The 20,328-nt window shown below is 39.3% G+C and overlaps 1 protein-coding gene across 7 annotated transcripts in view; it reads left to right on the forward strand.

Annotated features, from left to right (window-relative positions):
- The window catches only part of iqch (IQ motif containing H), a 190,323-nt gene that overhangs the window by 35,957 nt on the left and 134,038 nt on the right, over window positions 1–20,328 (forward strand). For 6 of the 7 annotated variants that reach the window (XM_072278033.1, XM_072278034.1, XM_072278035.1 and 3 more), the window contains 5 exons: window positions 102–239; window positions 2,637–2,851; window positions 13,926–14,477; window positions 15,125–15,191; window positions 15,900–15,983. In XM_072278033.1, coding sequence (XP_072134134.1) covers window positions 102–239; window positions 2,637–2,851; window positions 13,926–14,477; window positions 15,125–15,191; window positions 15,900–15,983 — 1,056 coding nt within the window. The remainder of the gene's footprint in view (window positions 1–101; window positions 240–2,636; window positions 2,852–13,925; window positions 14,478–15,124; window positions 15,192–15,899; window positions 15,984–20,328) is intronic. The other variant, XM_072278039.1, reaches the window with a different exon arrangement.

Here is a 20,328-nt window from a genome sequence, read left to right on the forward strand (position 1 = left end):
CATGCCACCATTGAAACCACTGCATCTACAACATACTGTCAGTGTCAGAGTTATTCTGAAATTTTCACATTTGTCATTAATAGTATTTTCTTCCCTTCTAGGTATTTTGAGTTTGACTGAACGTGGCCTAATTCCTCCGGCAGCCGGGTTAAGTCTTGACCCTCCTCCTATCCAACACAAAGTGGCAATTATGCATGATAGCCAAGAGAAATACAGAAAGCCACCCCCAGAAATATATGGTAAAAGAATGCTAAAGACAGCTCTTTCTTTTTCATCTGAACTTCAACCAGGGCAGTGCTTGGTGTACACAGGTCCAAAGGTCCCAGAAGGTTTGAGTCCATGCAGAGTTCATGGAAGCAATTGAAGCTCTAAGGTCAATGTTGGTGCCCTGTATTACACTCAACTGTTTTTAAGTTCCCCTCTTGATTGGTTGTTTGTACATATTTGATGTGTATGTATGCATGCATTTATACATATACATTAGAAATCACTATATGATTCAAACACAGAGATTCTGCAGATGTTGGAAATCCAGAGTAACACACAGAAAATGCTGGATTAACTCAGCAGGTCAGGCAGAATCTATGGAAAGGAATCTGTGGAAAGCTGATGGTCCAAGCCAAAACCCTGAAGAAGGGTCTCTGCTCAGAGGTCCTTTCCATAGATGCTGCCTGACTTGCTGTGTTCTTCCAGCATTTTCTGTGTGTTTGATTCATTGTAACGCCCATCTTGATTTAATGACCTGTCAAGACTCACTGTCTGGGCTCACACACAAAGAAACCACAAGCAAAGTGCAGAAAGGAAGCTGGAATCTTTGATATCATTCTCACCATTATTAAAAACTTCAGGAAAATGGAATTTAAAATACTCAGAAGTAAGTAATTTTGCTGATATCTGTAAAAACAGTTAATAGGGAAGAAAGAAAAGAAACACAGGAGTGGAGATTATTTTTATTATACTATTCATTCATATGATGTAGAATCTTGTAGCGGTACATAGTGAGGGTCTGCAGAATGTGATGTGTGTCCTATAAGTAACCTAGCGCATGAGAAGGAAAGTCATGGATGAGTTCAGTGTCACAAGTAGGATATAAATCATCATCCGATAGGTCTTTGTAAATATCCTGTTTAGAGTATACATTCAAAATTAATTGAGTAGTGAAGTAAAAAAAGGACTAGTTTACTGATGCACTGTACTCCTTTGGGCATTGGTTTCAACGTGGCTGGTGGCAGTGCTAGCCCGAGTTATTATATCGTGGGGTAAGGACTGAGAATGTTTACTCTTTCAATGTTCCATTTAAGCAACTCTCAAAGGAAAAATAGTCTCAATAATTAGAATGTAAAGTCATGTCATTTTCATGAAGCATCCAAAGTATGTTTTCCCATAGTTACAGCTAGAAAGGAAGAATTTACATGAAATTCTCAGAGGGTATCGAACTGCTTCATGAACAATTACTTTTTTGCAAATATAGTTACTATTTTGTATGTAAATATCATAGCCAATCTGAATGGAGTATGGTCCTGTGAATTAAAATGTAAATTAAATAACTGCTTAGTTAGTGTCTTTCGGGTTGCATTGGTTGGTGGGTAAAGGTTGCCCATACCACTGGGAAATCTTGTTCTTCTCTGAACAGTGCCTTGGGATCTTTTCCTTCAACCTAAAGAGGGTCACGGCTAAATCATTTGAAAGACAGCACTCCCAACATTCAAGCATTCTCATACTGCACTGAAGTGTCTGTCCAAAATATGTCCCTGAATTAAGCTGAAAAATAACTTTTTGACACAGGCATATATGCTGCTTGCTGAGCCCGACTGATAAAATATTATCAATCAAAATTTGACACTGAGCCACAGAAAGTGTTGTTGGATCAAGTGAGTTGACGAGGAGATATAGATAGAAAAATAAAAAGGTTTATAGAGATTTGCGCCAATGCAGAATAACCATTAGGTACTAGAACAATTTTTACTGCTTGCTTTTTTCTACTACCGATGTTCTTCTTGTGTTTCATGTGGGGAGAGGGAGTTTGGGGGTCAATGTTCTTTTCGTTTTTCTGTCCAGGGAGAGGAGTATTTGGTGGCCAATATTCTTGCTGCATTTCATGCGGGGAAGAGGGTTTGGGGGTTGATGATTGTGATGCCGTTCTTTTTCTTCTTCTTGTTTTACACCTATATGGAGAAGAGGAATCTCAGAGTTCTATATTCGATAATAAATGAACCCTTTAACAATTGAAAGGGTGTGAGCATATGAGGCCATCATTGGTGAAAGTTCTCTTCAAGGTATAAAATTCAAGGGGCTAACCTCTGCTGGATTTGTTCGCCCGATATTACTTGTATAACATGTGTAAATAGAACTTGAAAACCTACTCTTTAAAATTACATTTACATATTTAAATAGTCGAACACTATTATTTAGACCCAAGTGACACTTTATAATCTTAACCTCAGTGAAACATTACTGAGTCACATGGATTGTTTTATAAGTTCAGGTCGCTCGATGCAAAGCTTCACCTGTGATCTGTAACTTAAACAATTTACTTTTATTTAACATTATTTTACTTATCATATTTTATTTAGCATTAAAATCAATGTTTACAGCACTATATCTTCTAAAATTAAATTGCTGTTGCCGGTTTTCAGGTTCTTACCCCCAAAAATCATACTACATAGTGATTAGTGAGACCAGTACTGATGAACCAGACCATCGAGGCATGCTGAATTCCAGAGCACTGCTAAAGAAGGGGACTATTATTCCTGCACCTTCGATGATGACAACATTGCCAACTAAAGACATCAATGCAGTGCAACACCTGCATGACAAGCAAATGGTCCCTTATGAGTTTCATGAGCCAAAGGTATGGAAAGCATTGTGTGAGGACCAGTTCAGTATGAAAATGTTTTCATGTTATTGAGACACCACATTGTACTACAATATCATAAGACAGGGAAGGAAAATAAAATACAATTCCTGTTGGCCCTTGCTGTCAAGTACTTTCCCCTGCCCTCCCGTGAGCTTACCTACCCTCCGTAATGAGCACATGGGAGGGCATTGGTTGAGCTGTTTGATTAAAACTTAAGAAAATTGTTTTTATTTATCAAGCATAGAAATTGTTCACTTTTGAACCAAGCAAAAGTAGGTGACCATAACAAAAGGACTGTCAGTATGGAGTTTTGTAATTTTCCCTAAAATCTGTTCTCCTTGCCTTTGATTAGGTAGTTGGAATAGAAAAAGCCTTTGAGCCCATGAAATATCTCTGTCCAGAATCCATGTATAATTATTGAATCAGAATCAGAATCAGAATCCTTTATTGTCGCCAAGTAAGTGGGCACATACAGGGAATTTGATGCCGATTTCCCTGAGCTCTCGCTGTACAGAATCAAAAAGCAAACAAAACAATAGTGCAAATAATCATGAACTATATACAATGAGGTATACCTGTGTATGTACAGGTGGGCTTGGTTTATAATAGACTAAAATTCAAGTGTTCATAAGACTGATGGCATTTATTATAGAGCTCTTCCCTTCTTATATCACTTTGCCTTAAAAATTATGTAGCACTCTAAGCTACCATTTCAGATCTCATCAGGTAAAACTCCAAGTTTTTTTTAGAAAGGTCCAGCTTATCTCATCAACAACCTTATTCGATACGTTACGGTGATAATGGAGATGTGGAGATGAGACTGGAAATCATAAACACAGTCGATTCTGCAGATGCTGGAAACCTAGAGTAAAAAACACAAAATGCTGGAGGAACTCAGCAGGTCAGGCAGCATCTATGGAGAGGAATAAATAGTCAACATTTCGTGCTGAGACCTTTAATCAGTATTGAGTCCTGATGAAACATAGAAAATCTACAGCACATTACAGGCTCATCAGCCCACAATGTTGTGCCAACCATATAACCTACTCTAGAAGCTGCCTAGAATTTCCCTACTGCATAGCCCTCTATTTTTCTTTTTTTTGTAATTTATTTTTTATTGAATTTCATCATCAAACAAACATTTCCCTAAGATGTATTTCAGATACTGTCCATATATATCATATAATCATATTTGTCACAAATCTCCACATAATAGTAATCGGAGGTATACACTTACAGGAAGGAGAGGAAAGAAAGAACAATCGAAAGAAGAAAACTATGTACAGAGTAGGGAGTGATCTTTTTTTTTTACAACATATTCATTGACTTGTGAGAATAAAATCAGGCCTATGAGGTGTTATGTAGTTAAACCATTTTTTCCAGTATGAATAAAATTGTTCCCTTATGATTAACAGATGCTGTTATCTTCTCCATTTTGTAAATGTCTAGCACTCTATTTTTCTAAATTCCATGTACCTATCTAAGAGTCTCTTAAAAGACCCTATTGTATCCACCTCTACCACCTTCGCTGGCAGTACATTCCACGCACCAACCACTCTTCTGTGTGGAACAACTTACCTCTGACATCCCTCTTGTACCTACTTCCAACCACCTTAAAACTATGCCCCCTTGTGTTAGCCATTTCAGCCCTGGGAAGAAGCCTCTGGCTATCCACATGATCGATGCCTTTCATCATCTTACACACCTCTATCAGGTCACCTCTTATCCTCTGTCTCTCCGAGGAGAAAAGGCCAAGTTCGCTCAGCCTATTCTCATAAGACATGCTCTCCAATCCAGGCAACATCCTTGTAAACAGGAGAAAATCTGCAGATGCTGGAAATCCAAGCAATACACACAAAATGCTGGAGGAACTCAGCAGACCAGGCAGCATCTATGGAAAAAAGTACAGTCGATGTTTTGGATCGAATCCCTTCAGCAGGACCCTTATAAATCTCCTCTGCACTCTCTCTGTAGTATCCACATCCTTCCTGTAATAAAGTGACCAGTACTGAACACAGTACTCCAAGTGGAGTCTAACTAAGGTGTTATATAGCTGTAACATTACCTCCTGGCTCTTGAACTCAATCCCATGGTTAATGAAGGCCAACACACCATACATCTTCTTAACAACACTGTCAATCTGCGCAGCAGCTTTGAGTGTCCTTTGGACATGGACCCCAAAATCTCACTGATCCTCCACACTGCCAAAAGTCTTACCATTAATATTATATTCTGTCTTGAAATTTGACCTACTAAGATGAACCACTTCACACTTATCTGGGTTGAAGTCCATCTGCCACTTCTCAGCCCAGTTCTGCATCCTATCGATGTCCCACTGTAACCTCTGACAACCCTCCAGACTATCCACAACACCCCCAACCTTTGCGTCATCAGCAAACTTACTAGTCCACACTTCTACTTCTTCATTCAGGTCATTTATAAAAATCACAAAGAGGAAGGGTCCCAGAACAGATCCCTGTGGAACGCCACTGGTCACCGACCTCCATGCAGAAAATGAACCATTGCCTTCTGTGGTCAAGCCAATTCTGGATTTACAAAGCAAGGTCTCCTTGAATCCCATGCCTCGTTACTTTCTGAATGAACCTCACATGAGGAACCTTATCAAATGCTTTACTGAAATCCATATACATTACATCCACTGCTCTACCCTCATCAATGTGTTTTGTTACATCTTCAAAGAATTCAATCAGGCTTGTAAGGCAAGGCCTGCCCTTGACAAAGCCATGCTGACTATCCCTAATCAGATTATGTCTCGCCAAATGCTCACAAATCCTACCTCTCAGGATCTTCCCAACAACTTGCCCACCACTGAAGTAAGACTCACTGGTCTATAATTTCCTGGGTTATCTCTACTCCCTTTCTTGAACAAGGGAAAAACGTTTGCAACCTTCCAGTCCTCTGGTACTTCTCTCGTCCCTATTGATGATGCAAAGATTATCACCAGAGGCTCATCAACCTCCTCCCTTGCTTCCCACAGTAGCCTGGGGTATATCCTGTCCAGTCCTGGCGACTCACCTAACTTAATACCTTTTGAAAGCTCCAGCACATTCTCTTTCTTAATGTCTACACACTCAAGTGTTTCAGTCCACTGTAAGTCATCCCCACAATTGCCAATGTCCTTTTCACTAGTGAATACTGAAGCAAAGGTGAATACTGATGAAGTTACTTGGGATTGGTGCAATGCATTACATGGTCAACCCATATAAAGTAGTACTGTGCTGACAACAAATGGCATAAGCAACTAAAATGTTTTGATGGAAATAGAAGTGGAACCCTAGATATAATTTGGAACTCTTATTTCTGATTATTTTGTTTCTTATCAAATATTGCAGTCTTATGTAGCATTGGTACTGGATCACCTGCTATAACACATGTCATCCTAGAACTTAACATGTGACCTAAAAGGTCCTTAGGTTTTTTGCTACAACTACAGTTCCCATGGCTCTTTTTTTTTTGCACACTGTGGACCAACACTCCACCCAGTGTTTAGTTAGGTGAGTAACACACAAAATGCTGGAGGAACTCAGCAGGTCAAGTAGCATCTGTGGAGGGGAATACACAGTCGATGCTTTGGGCCAAGACCCTTCATCAGGATTATAATGGAAGGGGGAAAGAGCCCTTGATGAAGGGTCTCGGCACGAAATATCAACTGCTCCATAGATCCTGCATGATCTGCTGATTTTTCTTCAGCATTTTGTATGTGTTGCTCTGGATTTCCAGCATCTACAGAATATCTTGTAGTTATGGCTTGATGAGTAGTTGGGCCTGATCAGAGCAATATGAAAATCAAAACTTTGATCTAGGGTGCAGGGAACGTAGGAACTCAGGAGATGAGATCAGTATGTTGGTATCTTCCTGGATGGAAAAGAGAGTGTAAAGATGAGAAGCAAGTATTGCAGTTTAGCGGAGTTGAGCACAACCCAACGTATCATTGTCATATTGAAAGCTGGTTCTTCCAGAAGTGCCCAGTGTCGACTACTGCTAGATTAATATGGCCTTATTTACTTGCCAATGAAATGATATGCAGCCTGTATGAAGACTGAATCTAATGCATGAGTAGATTTTGATTGCAAATGCCTAGTTGAACATCTGACATAATTCCATCCAGAAATAACTGTAAATAATTTCAACTCTAGAAAAAAAAAAGTCTGACATCAGATTCTTGGTGCTAAGAAAAATATGGATGAATTTGTAATTCACAACCTTTCACCATATAACTGATTCATTCACATTATTGACTCAAAGTTTACCTTTTTTGGTGCTCTGTTGCTGGTCTGTTTTGCCAAACTCCTAAGAGGATGAATAAAGAATGAATTGAAGTTAAGGAATAAAGGAAAAACTCTTATGCCTCTAGAAGCCCTGAATGGTATTTGTTAAAAAGTTTTAAAGAAGATTTGCTTTATTTGTCACACATACATTGAAACATACAATGAAATGCAACAAATCGAAACAGCGATGATTGTGCTGGGCAGCCTGCAAGTGTCAGCATGCTTCCAACACTGACATAGAGTGCCTACAACTTACTAACCCTAAGCTGTAGGCCTTTGTAATGCGGGAGGGAAGCGGTGCCCCCAGAGGAAACCGACTTGGTCATGGGGAGAACTTACACACTCCTTACAGGCAGTGTTGGGGATTGAACCCCAAAGGGTGATCACTGGTGCTGTAAAGCAATGTGCTACCCGCCACACTACACAAAAGAAGACCAGGACTGTATTAGAGCTGACACGGGGCATACTGTGATGTTAGCGATGTGGAAGAACAGCTTTGATAGTGTGGAAAGCTGGTGTAGAGAACACATTTGAGTCATTTACTAAGTTGCATCTTATTCATGAAAGCATTTTCATATGAAATATATCATCATATTAACCAGTGAATTGCTGACTAATGGGTTTAATGGGTTTTCTTTGCATTTTATAAAGCATACAGTGAGTGTTGTTTAAAAATTAATTACTAATTGAAGCAGTTGATGTTCCAGTTTCCTGCTTTCTGGCATACAGTAACCAAGAACAACACAGTAAAATAATGTTATTTAAATGAAAAGATATGTAATTATACCAACACTATTTTTCTGTTTGCTGCGTTCTACACTGTAGCGGAAAGGGTCTGAAACTTAGTCCAATGAATATTAGACCTATGAGCTAGACTTAATGATTTGATTTAAAACCCTTGATTTGTTTAATTTACCATATCTTTTGCTCTGTGCAGAAAGTTTACTGTAAATCAATAAGTAGGGAGGTTTTCAGCAGCGTTTACAAGAAAGGTACAAGTGGGGATTTGATGGGATTGGTGATTGAAAGCACATTAAGGAGGCATGATTTCTGAATGTTGTATGTTTGGAGAGTACTTTCAAATTACTTAATGCAAACTCTACAATTGCTTGATGATTCCTGGAATATCACAATCCAAAATTACGGGAAGTTGGAAAGCCAATAGCTGTCAGGTTATCAATTATGATTTGAGCACCATAACTTGTGGTTAAGTTTTTGTTGCAATATAGTGGATGCTCTGCACAAACAATTGTACATAGTGGAATATTAAGATGGTGGGGAAACAGAAGTTTTTTTTTGTTGAAGTTATTAAGTTAATCCCACCTCAGGTTATTAGTTATGACTAAAGTAAGATAACTGGTTAAGTTTCTTGTGGTGATACAGTGGATGCTCTGTACAAACAATTTTTACAATATAGAATCTTAGGATGGTGGAGAAAATTTAGAGTATTGTGTGCAGTTTTGGTCACCTACCTACTACAGGAAAGATGTAAATAAGGTTGAACGAGTACAGAGAAATTTACAAGGATGTTGCAGGGTCCAGAGGACCTGAGTTATAAGGAAAGATTGAATAGGTTAGGTTAAGACTTTCTTCCTTAGAACATAGAAAATTAAGAGAAGACTTGACAGAGGTATACAAAATTATGAGGGGTGTAGATAGGTTAAATGCAGACAGGCTTTTTCCACTGAGGTTGGGTGGGACTACAACCAGAAGTCATGGGTTAAGGGTGAAAAGTGAAAAGTTTAAGGTGAACATGAGGGAAACTTCTTCACTCAGAGGGTCGTGAGAGTGCGGAACAAGCTGCTAGCGCAAGTGGTGCATGCAAGTTTGATTTCAACGTTTAAGAGAAGTGGCTATGGTCGCGGTGCAGGTCAATGGGAGTAGGCTTTTTAAATGTTTCGGCATGAACTAGATGGCTCGAAGGGCCTGTCTCTGTGCTGTGCTGTTATTTTCTGTGACTCTATGACTCTAAAAGAAGTTATTGTTATCTTTTTGTTTGAAGTTATGAAATTAATCCCACCTCTTGGTGTCCACAACTTTATGATTAATTTAGAGTATTTCAAGTAATAAATACTGTACTTGAGTGATCAAGTATTTATTCAATTCTCTTTTTAAAGATTTTAGTGAACATACTTCCCCAGTCAAATGGAATATCATAGAGGTAGTCTCTGCCACATATTCCTTGAGGCAATATCACTGTAATATGAGCACTGATCATGACAATGTCATTCAGCTGCATTTTGATCAAAGCAATTGTTTGTATCATTCACAAATGCTAATCTTGAATCATGTCTCAAAATATCAGTGGAGTTCACAATTCATTAAAAAGAAATTTAATGCCAATGATTCTCCAAGTAATTTTTAATAAGAGACATTAAACCTAGCTATTGAAGAGTAAAAACAAAAGCTGCAAATGCTGAAAATCTGAAGGTGGATGCTCAGGATGAGAAAGGGTTATTGACTGCAATTTTAATTCTTCGTCTTGTCTCCACAGATGCTGCCAAACTTTCTGAGTATCCCTAACCTTTTCTATTTTCATTAAACCAAGTTATCTATTCCAATCCCAATTCTGCAGCAGGATATTAAATATCCTATAAGAAAAGTGAGCCAAAGTTCCTGTACTATGTTATACTGTTCAATGTTATATATATTTATATAAAAAATATATAAAGTCAGTCTGTGAAATATTCATCTCAATACCTCAGATTCTGTAGCAAAGGAACAAAGCTTGTTCCTCAAATAAATCTTCCCACAAGAATTTAGTGAGACCCCTATCCATATCCAGAGCATCCATATCCTTTATTTCAAAATGATCTTGAATCCAAAAGTTATTTATCATAATCATATGATGGACATCTCATTTGAAGAATTTCAGAGGGCTAACTGTGGTAAAAAAAAGAAGATTCAAGATGCAAGATTGTTTATTGTATTTTCCAGTATACAAGCGTAAAGGAGAACAAAATAATTGTTACTCTGGATCTATAAGTTGTATGTTATAAAGTGATGTTATTAACTAGGTTATAAGTCACATTATAATAATAATTTTACTAAAGGGAAAATAAAGATTGAGACATGAAGGGTGACCAAAAATTTGCCACAGAGCAGTTTAAGCTCACAAAATTAAAACTTTACTCTAAAGCAAAAATTTGCACAGTTGTATTTTTTTTCATGGACAGAGATGTTGTTCAATGTAATTAGCACCGTGTGGAATCAAAAATTTAGCTACACATCATTCAACAGTACATTTTTAGCATTTTCTAAAAGTTAGTGCTATCAAAAAAGTCTTGTTCCTTTGCAGAATATGCTGATGCAGACTTCACAGATCCAACTTAATAATGCACCAAAAGTTGAAATTCACATTAAGTGACTGATGTTGATAGCATTTCCAAATACTGCAGTATCACACACCGGGAGCAGGATCTCATTGAGAGCAACATGCGGATAACAAAAAAACACATACAGAAGTTGAGTTTGTGTGCAATATTGCCAGTGAACACTGTCAACCTTGACATCTTTGCAACTGCAAATCCAGATCAGTTTGTGCTTGTAGGGTGTGGATGTCTGCAATTATCTGCTATATTCACATATAAAGCATATTTTGCATATTAGAAATGCTTTGCAACTTTACCTAAGAGGCACCATAATATTTCTCCTGATAAATTAATGTTAAGCATGTATTTTGCAACATCAAGGGTAAACTTAGAACTGTTTACCATAAATGGCAGTAGTTCAATTATTAATATTAATCAGATATTTATTAATCTCCCAAAAGGTCTTAAGAGATATGAGACAGGTAGTGGGTATTTAAAGCAAGATTAAACATAATCTCCAATTCCCCATGACAGAGGTTTCAAAAACTGGAGTACATTGGTATCGGTGTTGGTTTCTTTTAAAAATTGTTAAGAGTCGACAGGGACATGCTAAATTTTGTTAGCCTCCAGAGGTTGTAAAGGCATTGGTGAGCTTTCTTTGCCAGGACATCAACATGGTTGGACAAGGATAACCTACTGGTGATGTTCACAACTAGGAACTTGAAGCTCTCAACCCTCTGAGTCTCAACGTCATTGATGTAGACCAGATCCTTTGCACTGCTGTCCTTTCTACTTGCTTAACTGATTCTTAAGGAAATATACACTGCAAGATATTAGTACTGCTGGAGGAAGAGTGAAGGAAATTGAGTGAGGAAGGTATTACAGCTGACATAGACATGATTTAATCAATAATAGCATGCGCTCTGGACAGATCTAGAAAATATTAGGAAATAATGGATTTTTATTTACTTTATACAGCATGGAGTAGCCCTTCCGGACCCTCGAGCCAAGCCACCCCAGCTATCCCACAGCCTTGACTAATGGGACAGTTTACAATGACCAATTAACATACCCAGTACATCTTTGGGCTGTGGGAGGAAACCAGAGCACCTGGGGAAAATCCACGCATTCCATGGGGAGGATGTACTGAGACTCCTTACAGAACGGTGCCAGAATTGAACTCTTAAGCTCGAGAATGCCCTGAGCAGTACTGGTGTCGCACTAACCACTATGCTACTTGGCCCCCAGAATAAGGCTTTTCTATGACTTTATAATGTATCATCTAAATATCTATGTGATTAAGCTGTGGAGAGAATAACAGGAATGGTCATCATTCTAAAATATTTATCCTTTCTCTGCCTGATCTACTAAGCATTTCCAGATTTCTTTATTTTAATTTCAGAGCTCATTGTAACTTCATACCCATTTTACACTTTGCACGCAGCAGAAACATAAAATACATTCAAAGCAACACACGCAGAAAGCTGGAGGACCTCAGCAGGTCAGGAAAAGTGTAAACAGTCGACACTTTGAGCCAACACCCTTCATCAGGACTGGAAAGTAAGGGGAAGGATGCCAGAATAAAAAGCTGGGAAGAGGGGAAAGAGGCAAGCTGGAAGATGATACATGAAGCCAGGTGGGTGGGAAAGATCAAGGGCTGGAGGAGAAAGAATCTGATAGGAGAGGAGAGTGGACCATAGGAGAAAGGGAAGGTAAAGGGGACCCAGAGGGAGGTGATAGTCAGGCGAGACATAATTCATCCAGTTAGCTTGAGCTGGTGTTGAAATTAGCAGCTATGCAAAAGTAAGATAATATTTATTCATTGTAATAAACACCAACAGCTTAAAAAATAGACACAACGAGTACAAATAACAGAAGCGGCTTGACATAATTGTGTTAAGCAAGTAAAAGGAATAAATAAAAATGAAAACATTAAAGAACCAGGCGATAAAGCAATAATTCCATTGAGATTTCCTGACAAATTACCAGGAAGGGAGAATACTAGAGAGGGGAACATGGATCCATCACTTAACATTATGGTCTGGATTCCATTCCTCCTAAAGTGACATTCCACAGAATTGCCAGCCAACAGAATTGCAGAAGCCAATATCTTGACTCCCGGACATTGTGTTGTGTACATAGCTCCTCAGGTTTATATCAGTCATGGTAAATGTAGTCTATCTCCATTCACTTGATTTTATTGTTTTTAATTTATTAATTTTGTTCTTCAAATGCACTTACTATTTTACATATGTAAGGATGAACAAATATTTCAGAGTAACACATACAAAATGCTGGAGTAACTCAGCAGGTCAGGCAGCATCTATGCAAAAGAATAAACAGTCGACGTTTCAGGCCAAGACCCTTCATCAGGGTCTTGACCCAAAATGTCAACTGTTTGTTCCCTTCTATAGATGCTACCTGCCCTTCTAAGTTCCACCAGAATTTTGTATACATTACTCTGGATTTTCAGCATCTCTTGATACTTCAACTGCTTTAAAATGTCTCCAATTTATGAGCAATTGGAAGCTGTTGAAAAGACATTAGTAGCATCAGCATTGTGAAGGCCATCGGAAAAGTCCACGACTGCCCGTCTTGTGGATGGGGCATCTTGTTCTACCAAATGGTGCCTATTTGCCAATCATGGGATGGCCGCCACAGTGAGAGGTGTAAGGGTTTCCTCTAGGTGCTCCAGTTTTGTCCCGCAGTCCAAAAAGACGTACTATGTGGGCATGCTACATTGGCACCAGAAGCACGGCGACATTTGCAGGCTGCCGGAGCACATCGTTAGACTGTATTGGTCATTGTCGCAAATGGTGCGTTTTATTATATCTTTCAATGTACATATGACAAATAAAGCTAATCTTAATCTTAAAACCTTTCATTGGTTGGATAGAGCACATTTGGTACTACCCTGGGAATTGGTAAGATGCCTGTTGGGCTAAGCTTGATTTAACATCGTTTGTTTATCCACAGCCAATTCCCCATCGAATTGTTAATTTTTTTAGACCGACTTGGTTGCAAAAGTACAAATTATCCATGAAAAGGTGATTTCATTGATGAATGGAAAACTTGAAGGGTTTATGATATTCCTTTTCATAAATACACAGCCTCAAAATACTAGGACGTCCCTTTAGAACAGAGAAAAGGAGGAATTTCTTTAGTCAGAGGGTAGTGTAACTGTTAATTCATTGCCACAGACAGCTGTGGATGGCAAGTCATTGGGAATATTTGAAGCGGAGGTTGCTAGGTTCTTGATTGTTAAAGGTGTCAAAGGTTATGGAGAGAAGGCAGGAGAATAAAGTTGAGAGGAATAATGGTCAGCAGAACAAACTTGATGGGTTGAATGGCCTAATTCTGCTCCTATGTCTGTGTCCTATGGTATATTATAATGCAATAATTTACTTTGATAATTTGTCCATTAACAGAGTTAAAATTGAGAAGTGATAGTGCCATCTTTTCTTGCAGGAGTTTCAAGTGGTGCCAGTTCACCAAACCCAGGAATTTCCACAGGCTTACTACGTTACTATTTTGAACGGCAGAATAGATTACTCTGCTCCAGACTTCTTGGCTTTCAAACAACATTACCAGTTATACTGGAGGCACATCTTTTCCTTCTTGGAATACCTCGAGATGAAACTAAGAAAATACAGTGTGCCAGTTGCTGTAGTGGAAGGCCAAAGGCTGGCCAAGATTTCGGTTGTTTTTGATATTGATTCCCAGCCCACATGGGAGATGCTGCTTCCTGCTCTGAAAAATAAAGACTTGGTAGAAGAGATTGTCAAGCGTCCGGGCCAGCAGTACAAGGGGCCAGATGGCATGGAAATAGCAGCCACAAAAATCCAAGCTATCTGGAGGCAGTACCGAGCCAGGACCAAGTACCTCGTGTCTCTTCGCCAGAAGTGGGCAGCAGGTGTTATTGCCATTTCCTGGCTCATGCAAGCTCAAAAGGCACGGGTGAAGAAGACCCTAAAGCAGTCACGTCAGAGACACCTGGAGAATTTTCGCAGCAGGGCCAAGGTGTGCGGAGCTGCCAGCTGTTCTGCCAGCCCTCACTCTCCAAATATCTCCGCCTGAGCGCTCCTGTAAAGCTGTTCCCACATTGCCTTTCCATGCTCTTGTCTGTGAATCATATTTCATCCATCATCAGAGATGCAGCCGTCGAGGCTGCAAAGTCTGTCACTGATATTTTTTTTTTGCCTGAAAGAATGACTCTGTTTTTCCACCCTTTCGTTCCGAGCACTTTTATGCCGTCAGGAAAATCGATTTTAAAAGTTTCCCACCTGCAGTCAACAACCAGCTTTCTGAATTTGTTTGAAAAGCTCACTCTCTGACTGCAGCACAATCAGTACTTTATCGTACTGTATTTACTTTTTGCAGACAAGTGTGTTAATTAATGCTTACTTCACTTATGTTTAGTTTCTTTTTAATTCATATTCCATTAATTAAGCAAGGCACACTCTACAATCTCTCTGCTTGGAATACTACTAGTGCATCATGTAGTGCTAATTAAATTAATTGGGGAAGATGTTTTAAGTATGTAATTAAATCAATTAATATAATTTATGCCTGGCTTGGTCTGACTGACTAAAGTGGTGCAGCTGAAGTTTAACTTGATGAATCTATTACAGCTTCTGTCACTGATCAATGCTCTTCTTGATTCCTAGCATCTGGCAGCCAACTGGAATCACATCAAGGCCTCCAGGAGAACTATTATCCACATCCCATCATTAGGTATTGCACTTTTTTTTTTGCCTGCAGATTCATCCACAACCTCTATTACCCACCACATTACAGGTCCTTGATTGAGTTCAGGAAGCCCCCTTGTTTTGTTTCAAATTGGTCTCGGTAGGAAGATGTTCTTCAGATGATGAGAGTAATAACACAGGCCCTTGCTCAAAACAGCATTTAATTTCAGGATTAAGCAAATAAAGTCATTACACCGGCCTGTTCGGATGAGAGGTGATTTGCTGTAATTCACTTTCATTTGTATGAAATGGAAATGGAAAGGCTATGCTGAAATTGCAGATAATGTTTTCTATCTGTCTTTAATGATATGAGAGTTTGGGCTCATGCTTGTTGTCGTGTTAAATCAATAAATGGCAAAATCTTGCTATACGTTGGGTTTAATCAAATGTGCAGTCAAAATGATAAGCTACATTGTCTGGAATTATTTAGTTCTAATTACTGTCAGATGGGAATCTTTATTTGCACTTAAGGCAAGGGGGTTCTAGTGCTGACAAAAGGAATGCTGTGCCATGCTAAATAATTAAGAAGCTGAATAGTGGGCTCTATGCTTAAATAATCTGCTGCTTTGAGTAAATTAGCAGAAGCCTAACAAATTAATTACTTTTTATTAATTCAGGGAGTGAAGAGTGTTTAGATTGAGCAGGCATTCATTGCCTATTTTGATGTCCTTCTTTTGTTTTTTGTATTTCCTAGGCTATGCTCAGTGGCTGAGATCCACCGTGCCTGATATAGATACTCAGCAGAACCTACAGATGGGAAGGTTATGTGACATCAGGGGTGAGTGCAGTCATTGCCCAGTTTTCATAAAGGTAGTTTTGACTAATTACTGGTACACTCAAGGACAAGGTAATATTACAGCTGTGACTTCCCCACTCCCTGGGCCATCATACAGTTAAGCAGTGTTGTTGTCCGTACCTTGATATGCTTTGTTAATGTCACAGCAAACAGATATATTAACCGTAAACTCCAACTGTCCCAAGGGATGAAAAAAAATCAGAATCAGGTTTAATATTACTTGCATATGTTATGAAACTTGTTGTTAAGCAGCACAGTACATTGCAATACATAATAATAAAAACTGTAAATTAATGTAAGTATACATATATTTTTTAAAAAGCTGAAAATTGGAAATAGATCCAGTGTAACAATAGGAAACTGACAGAAAAGCCATCAGCCTCTGATACTAAAATCAAGTTAATATTTTGGGTACACATCCTGCTTGCTTTGTGCTCAGAGCAGTCATCTATATTTTGATGTCATAGTTTAATAGATGATAAATGTATATATGAATAGTTGTATTTAATTTTATTTATTTATTGAGATACTTCGTGGAATAGGTCTCTCCAACCCTTCGACCTGCTATAGGTTGGCTATAGATTAAATTGAGAATTTTCGTCATCGTGATTCAACACAGGATCAAGTATCATTCTCAACTCAATGGAAGAACTCTTGTTGTGTAGAAGGACGGGGATTTATTACAGTAATTCATTTGTAGCCAGGGAGCCACCTGCATTGAATTCTTTTATTACACCCACACTGTTACCTCTGTGTACCACAATGTATCAATCGTCACCATCTTGTTTCCCAAATTCTTGCTGCCACTCAGCAACAGTACCTGAAAATATAGGATGGAATTTCCACACACACCCTAATTGCGTTCTGATTTATTTCATTACCACTTCACTTGACTTGTCCACTGCCTCTACATTTTCAGAGTGCTTCTTTGTTATCTGGTGATCACAAATCTTTTGGTCTGCCATACAAGCTTCATTGCCTGGCTATGGTCTCTATCCTCTCCCATATATCCATGTTGTGACTAAAACTGGCTATTTTTCACATTTAAAGATAGGCTTAATTTGTCACATGTACATTCAACTTGCAGTGAAATGTGGCGTTCACATCATAAATGTGCTGGTGGCAACCTTCAAGACTTGTTGTGTTGGCACCAGAAGCGTGGCATGACCACAATTTTGCTGTCCCTAAGCCATACATCTTTGGAATGTAGGAGGAAACCGAAGCACCTCAGAGGAAACCCACACGGTCACAGGAGAATGTACAAACTCCTTACAGACAGTGGTGAGAATTGCTGGGGTTGTAAAGTGTTGCGCTAACTGCAAATTTATCATGCTGTCCTGTTATAGCATTTAATTTTATCTCAATTTACAGCACAGTAATAGGCCCATCCGGTCTAACAAGCCTGCACCATCCAATTACACACGTTTGACCAGTCAACCTACAAACCTGTACATCTTCGGGATGTGGAAGAAACTGGAGCAGCTGGAAGGAACCCAAGCAGCCACAGGGAGAGTGTGCATGCTCCTTATAGACAGCAGCTTGAATTGAACCTGGTCACTGAATTTGTAATAATGTCATGCTAACCACAACGCTACAGTGCTGTCCCAACATACAACACAACACTAACACCAATAGGATCCATCTTTGCCTCTCCTGCAGCTGCTGAAACCCTCCAGCATGACTATTGTAAGGCACTTTCACCTGTTTCCTCTCTGTAGATATGAGGCTATCCAGAACTGCTGCTGAGTTCCAGTTCTTGCAAAGACCCATTTGCCCATTGTCTCTCTGCTATCTCTCGCACATTGTCTCCTTCTCACTGTAGTTTTCAAAGTTCTTCCTTGGTCTCATTTATTCCTGTCTCTTAATTAACTGCCTTCAATTCCCATATATCCCTACACTCCTAGTAATTCTAGTATTGTGTTCTATCCTGAATTTCATTGTTCTAGTACAAGCTCCAGATTTCTGTCCCTGAACATCTCTGCCTCACTACCTATCCTTTCTCCCTCAAAATGCTACTTAAAGTTCAACTGTTTGACAAAGCTTTTGGTCAGTTTTTGCCCTTACTTGTCCTATGTAGCTCATTGATATTTTTTTTCTTGGATAAGAGCCCTGGGATTTTTTTTTTGCAATCTCAAAGGCACTACATAAATGGAAGATGTCTTTTCTCCAATACTTGGTTGTCTGTTAGTTGCTTTAAGAGATTCTGAGGGTGTAAAATGATGAACACCAGAGATTCTACAGATGCTAGAAATCCAGAGTAAGACACACAAAATGCTGGAGTAACTCAGCAGCTCAGGCAGCGTCCATGGAAATTAATTAACAGTCGACGTTTTGGGTCAAAATCCTTCTTCAGGACTGGAAAGGAAGGGGGAAGAAGCCAGAAAAGGTGGTGGGGGAAGGAGTACCAACCAGAGGGTGATAGCTGAAGCCAGATGAGAGAGAAGGATGGTGACTGGGGTGGAGGAGGTGAAGTGAGAAGGTGGATGGGTGGAAAAGGTAAACGGCTGAAGAAGAAGGAATCTGATAAGAAAGGAGAATGGACTATGGGAGAAAGAGAAAGAGGAGGAGCACCAGATGGAGCTGATAGGCTGCTAAGGAGAAGAGAAGAGGTGAGAGGGGAATCAGAATGGAAGAGGTATAAGAGAGTGGGGGAAGGGGGATAAATTACTAGAAATTGGAAAAATCAATTTTCATGCCATTAGGTTGGAGGCTACCCAGACGGAGTATGGTGTTGCTCCTCCAACCTGAGAGAGTTGTCCCATCTTGGCAGTAGAGGAGGCCACGTGTCAGAATGGGAATGGAGATTATGGCCACTGGGAGATCCTGCTGGTCGCAGATAGAGCGAAGGTGCTCGACAACGAAGTCCCCAATCTATATCGGGTATCACCAGTGTTGAAGAGAGAGCACCGGATAGAGTAGATGATGCTGACAGACTTTTAGGTGAAATGTTGCCTCACCTGGAAGGACTGGTTGGGCCTCTGAATCGTGGTGAGGGAGGAGGTGAATGGGCAGGTGCAGCACTTCTTTCACGTGTAGGGATAAGTGCCAAGAGGAAAATCAGTGGGGAGGGATGAATGGACAAGGGAATCACGGAGGGAACGATCCCTATGGAAAATGGAGAGTGTGCGGAAGGGGGAGGTGGTGATAAAGATGTGTTCGGTGGTAGGATCTCATTGAAGATGGCAAAAGTTACAGAGAAAACATTTCCCTCCTCCCCTTTTTATTTAATCTGTGTTTTTTTTTCTCTTTTCCCTTTTGCTTTGATTTATTTTCTCTGAAAATTCCTTCTCAGGGGAAGGGTTACTTCAGGTGTCTCAGACCCAGTAATGTTCTAAGATTTTTGGATTTTACCATTCACTAAGTTATAGTTTTTATTAATAACCGTCAGCAGGATGCTGCAGATGCTATATATACAAAATGCACTTATCTCCTTAAAAGATTTGAACTATTTTCATTCATATTGCCCTTCTCTTTGCAGTCCATTCTTTGTCTTCTTTTGACTCCTGTGTATTCCAGACAGAATAGAGGAAGGCAACTATTCTTAAAGCTCTAATTTAACTGCCCACTAGGTGGTGTTTGAAAATAATTCTGAATGTTATAGCTACATGATTTGCACACCAGGCACTGACAACTTCATGTGTCCCTGAAAGGGGAAACCATAGCTAGAATAAATTCAGTCTAATCTCTGGAAAGATCTCCACCAGGCAGCGTGATTTGCCTCAATCTCGGGAGAAGGATAAGAAAAGCCAGGTATGATCCTTACGTTGATTATTGTCCAGTGACTCCTGCTGCAAAGTGTGCACACAGATTGCATTTGGGGCAGGGACACTGTCAGATGGAACTTGCATTTGATGTTTGGGAGGAAGTCCATCTATTTCCCTTAAGAATTAAAATTTGCACTTCATCGTGTGAAAAATGAAATGATCTCTATTTCTGCAAAACTGACTTGGAACACATTTAAAAGAATATAGCTAATATAATTTCATTTCATGACAGTTAATAAATAAGTTAAAATGGCATATCTGTGCAGAAAAGCAACGAAGGGCCTGGGATTTTTAATTCTTTTATAACTTACCTTCCACACTAACAATTCAGAATGTAAAATTGTTCAGCTTATAAAAGGAAGAAAAAAAATCTCATTTCAGAGCTGTTGGAAGAAAATGATTTTGTCTTCAAATAGCCACAATGCACAAATTGATTCTCTGGTTCAAAACTCAGTCCTTTTCATGATGTGCCAATTGCAGTGACCTGCATTAACAGCGCAAAAGCACCAGAAGAGATATTTTTTTTAAAAAAAAGTGTGGTTGGATTTGGGATGCCGTCCCTT

This window comes from Mobula birostris, chromosome 14, assembly GCF_030028105.1.
Source record: "Mobula birostris isolate sMobBir1 chromosome 14, sMobBir1.hap1, whole genome shotgun sequence".
In the NCBI taxonomy this organism is placed as follows: Eukaryota; Metazoa; Chordata; class Chondrichthyes; order Myliobatiformes; family Myliobatidae; genus Mobula; species Mobula birostris.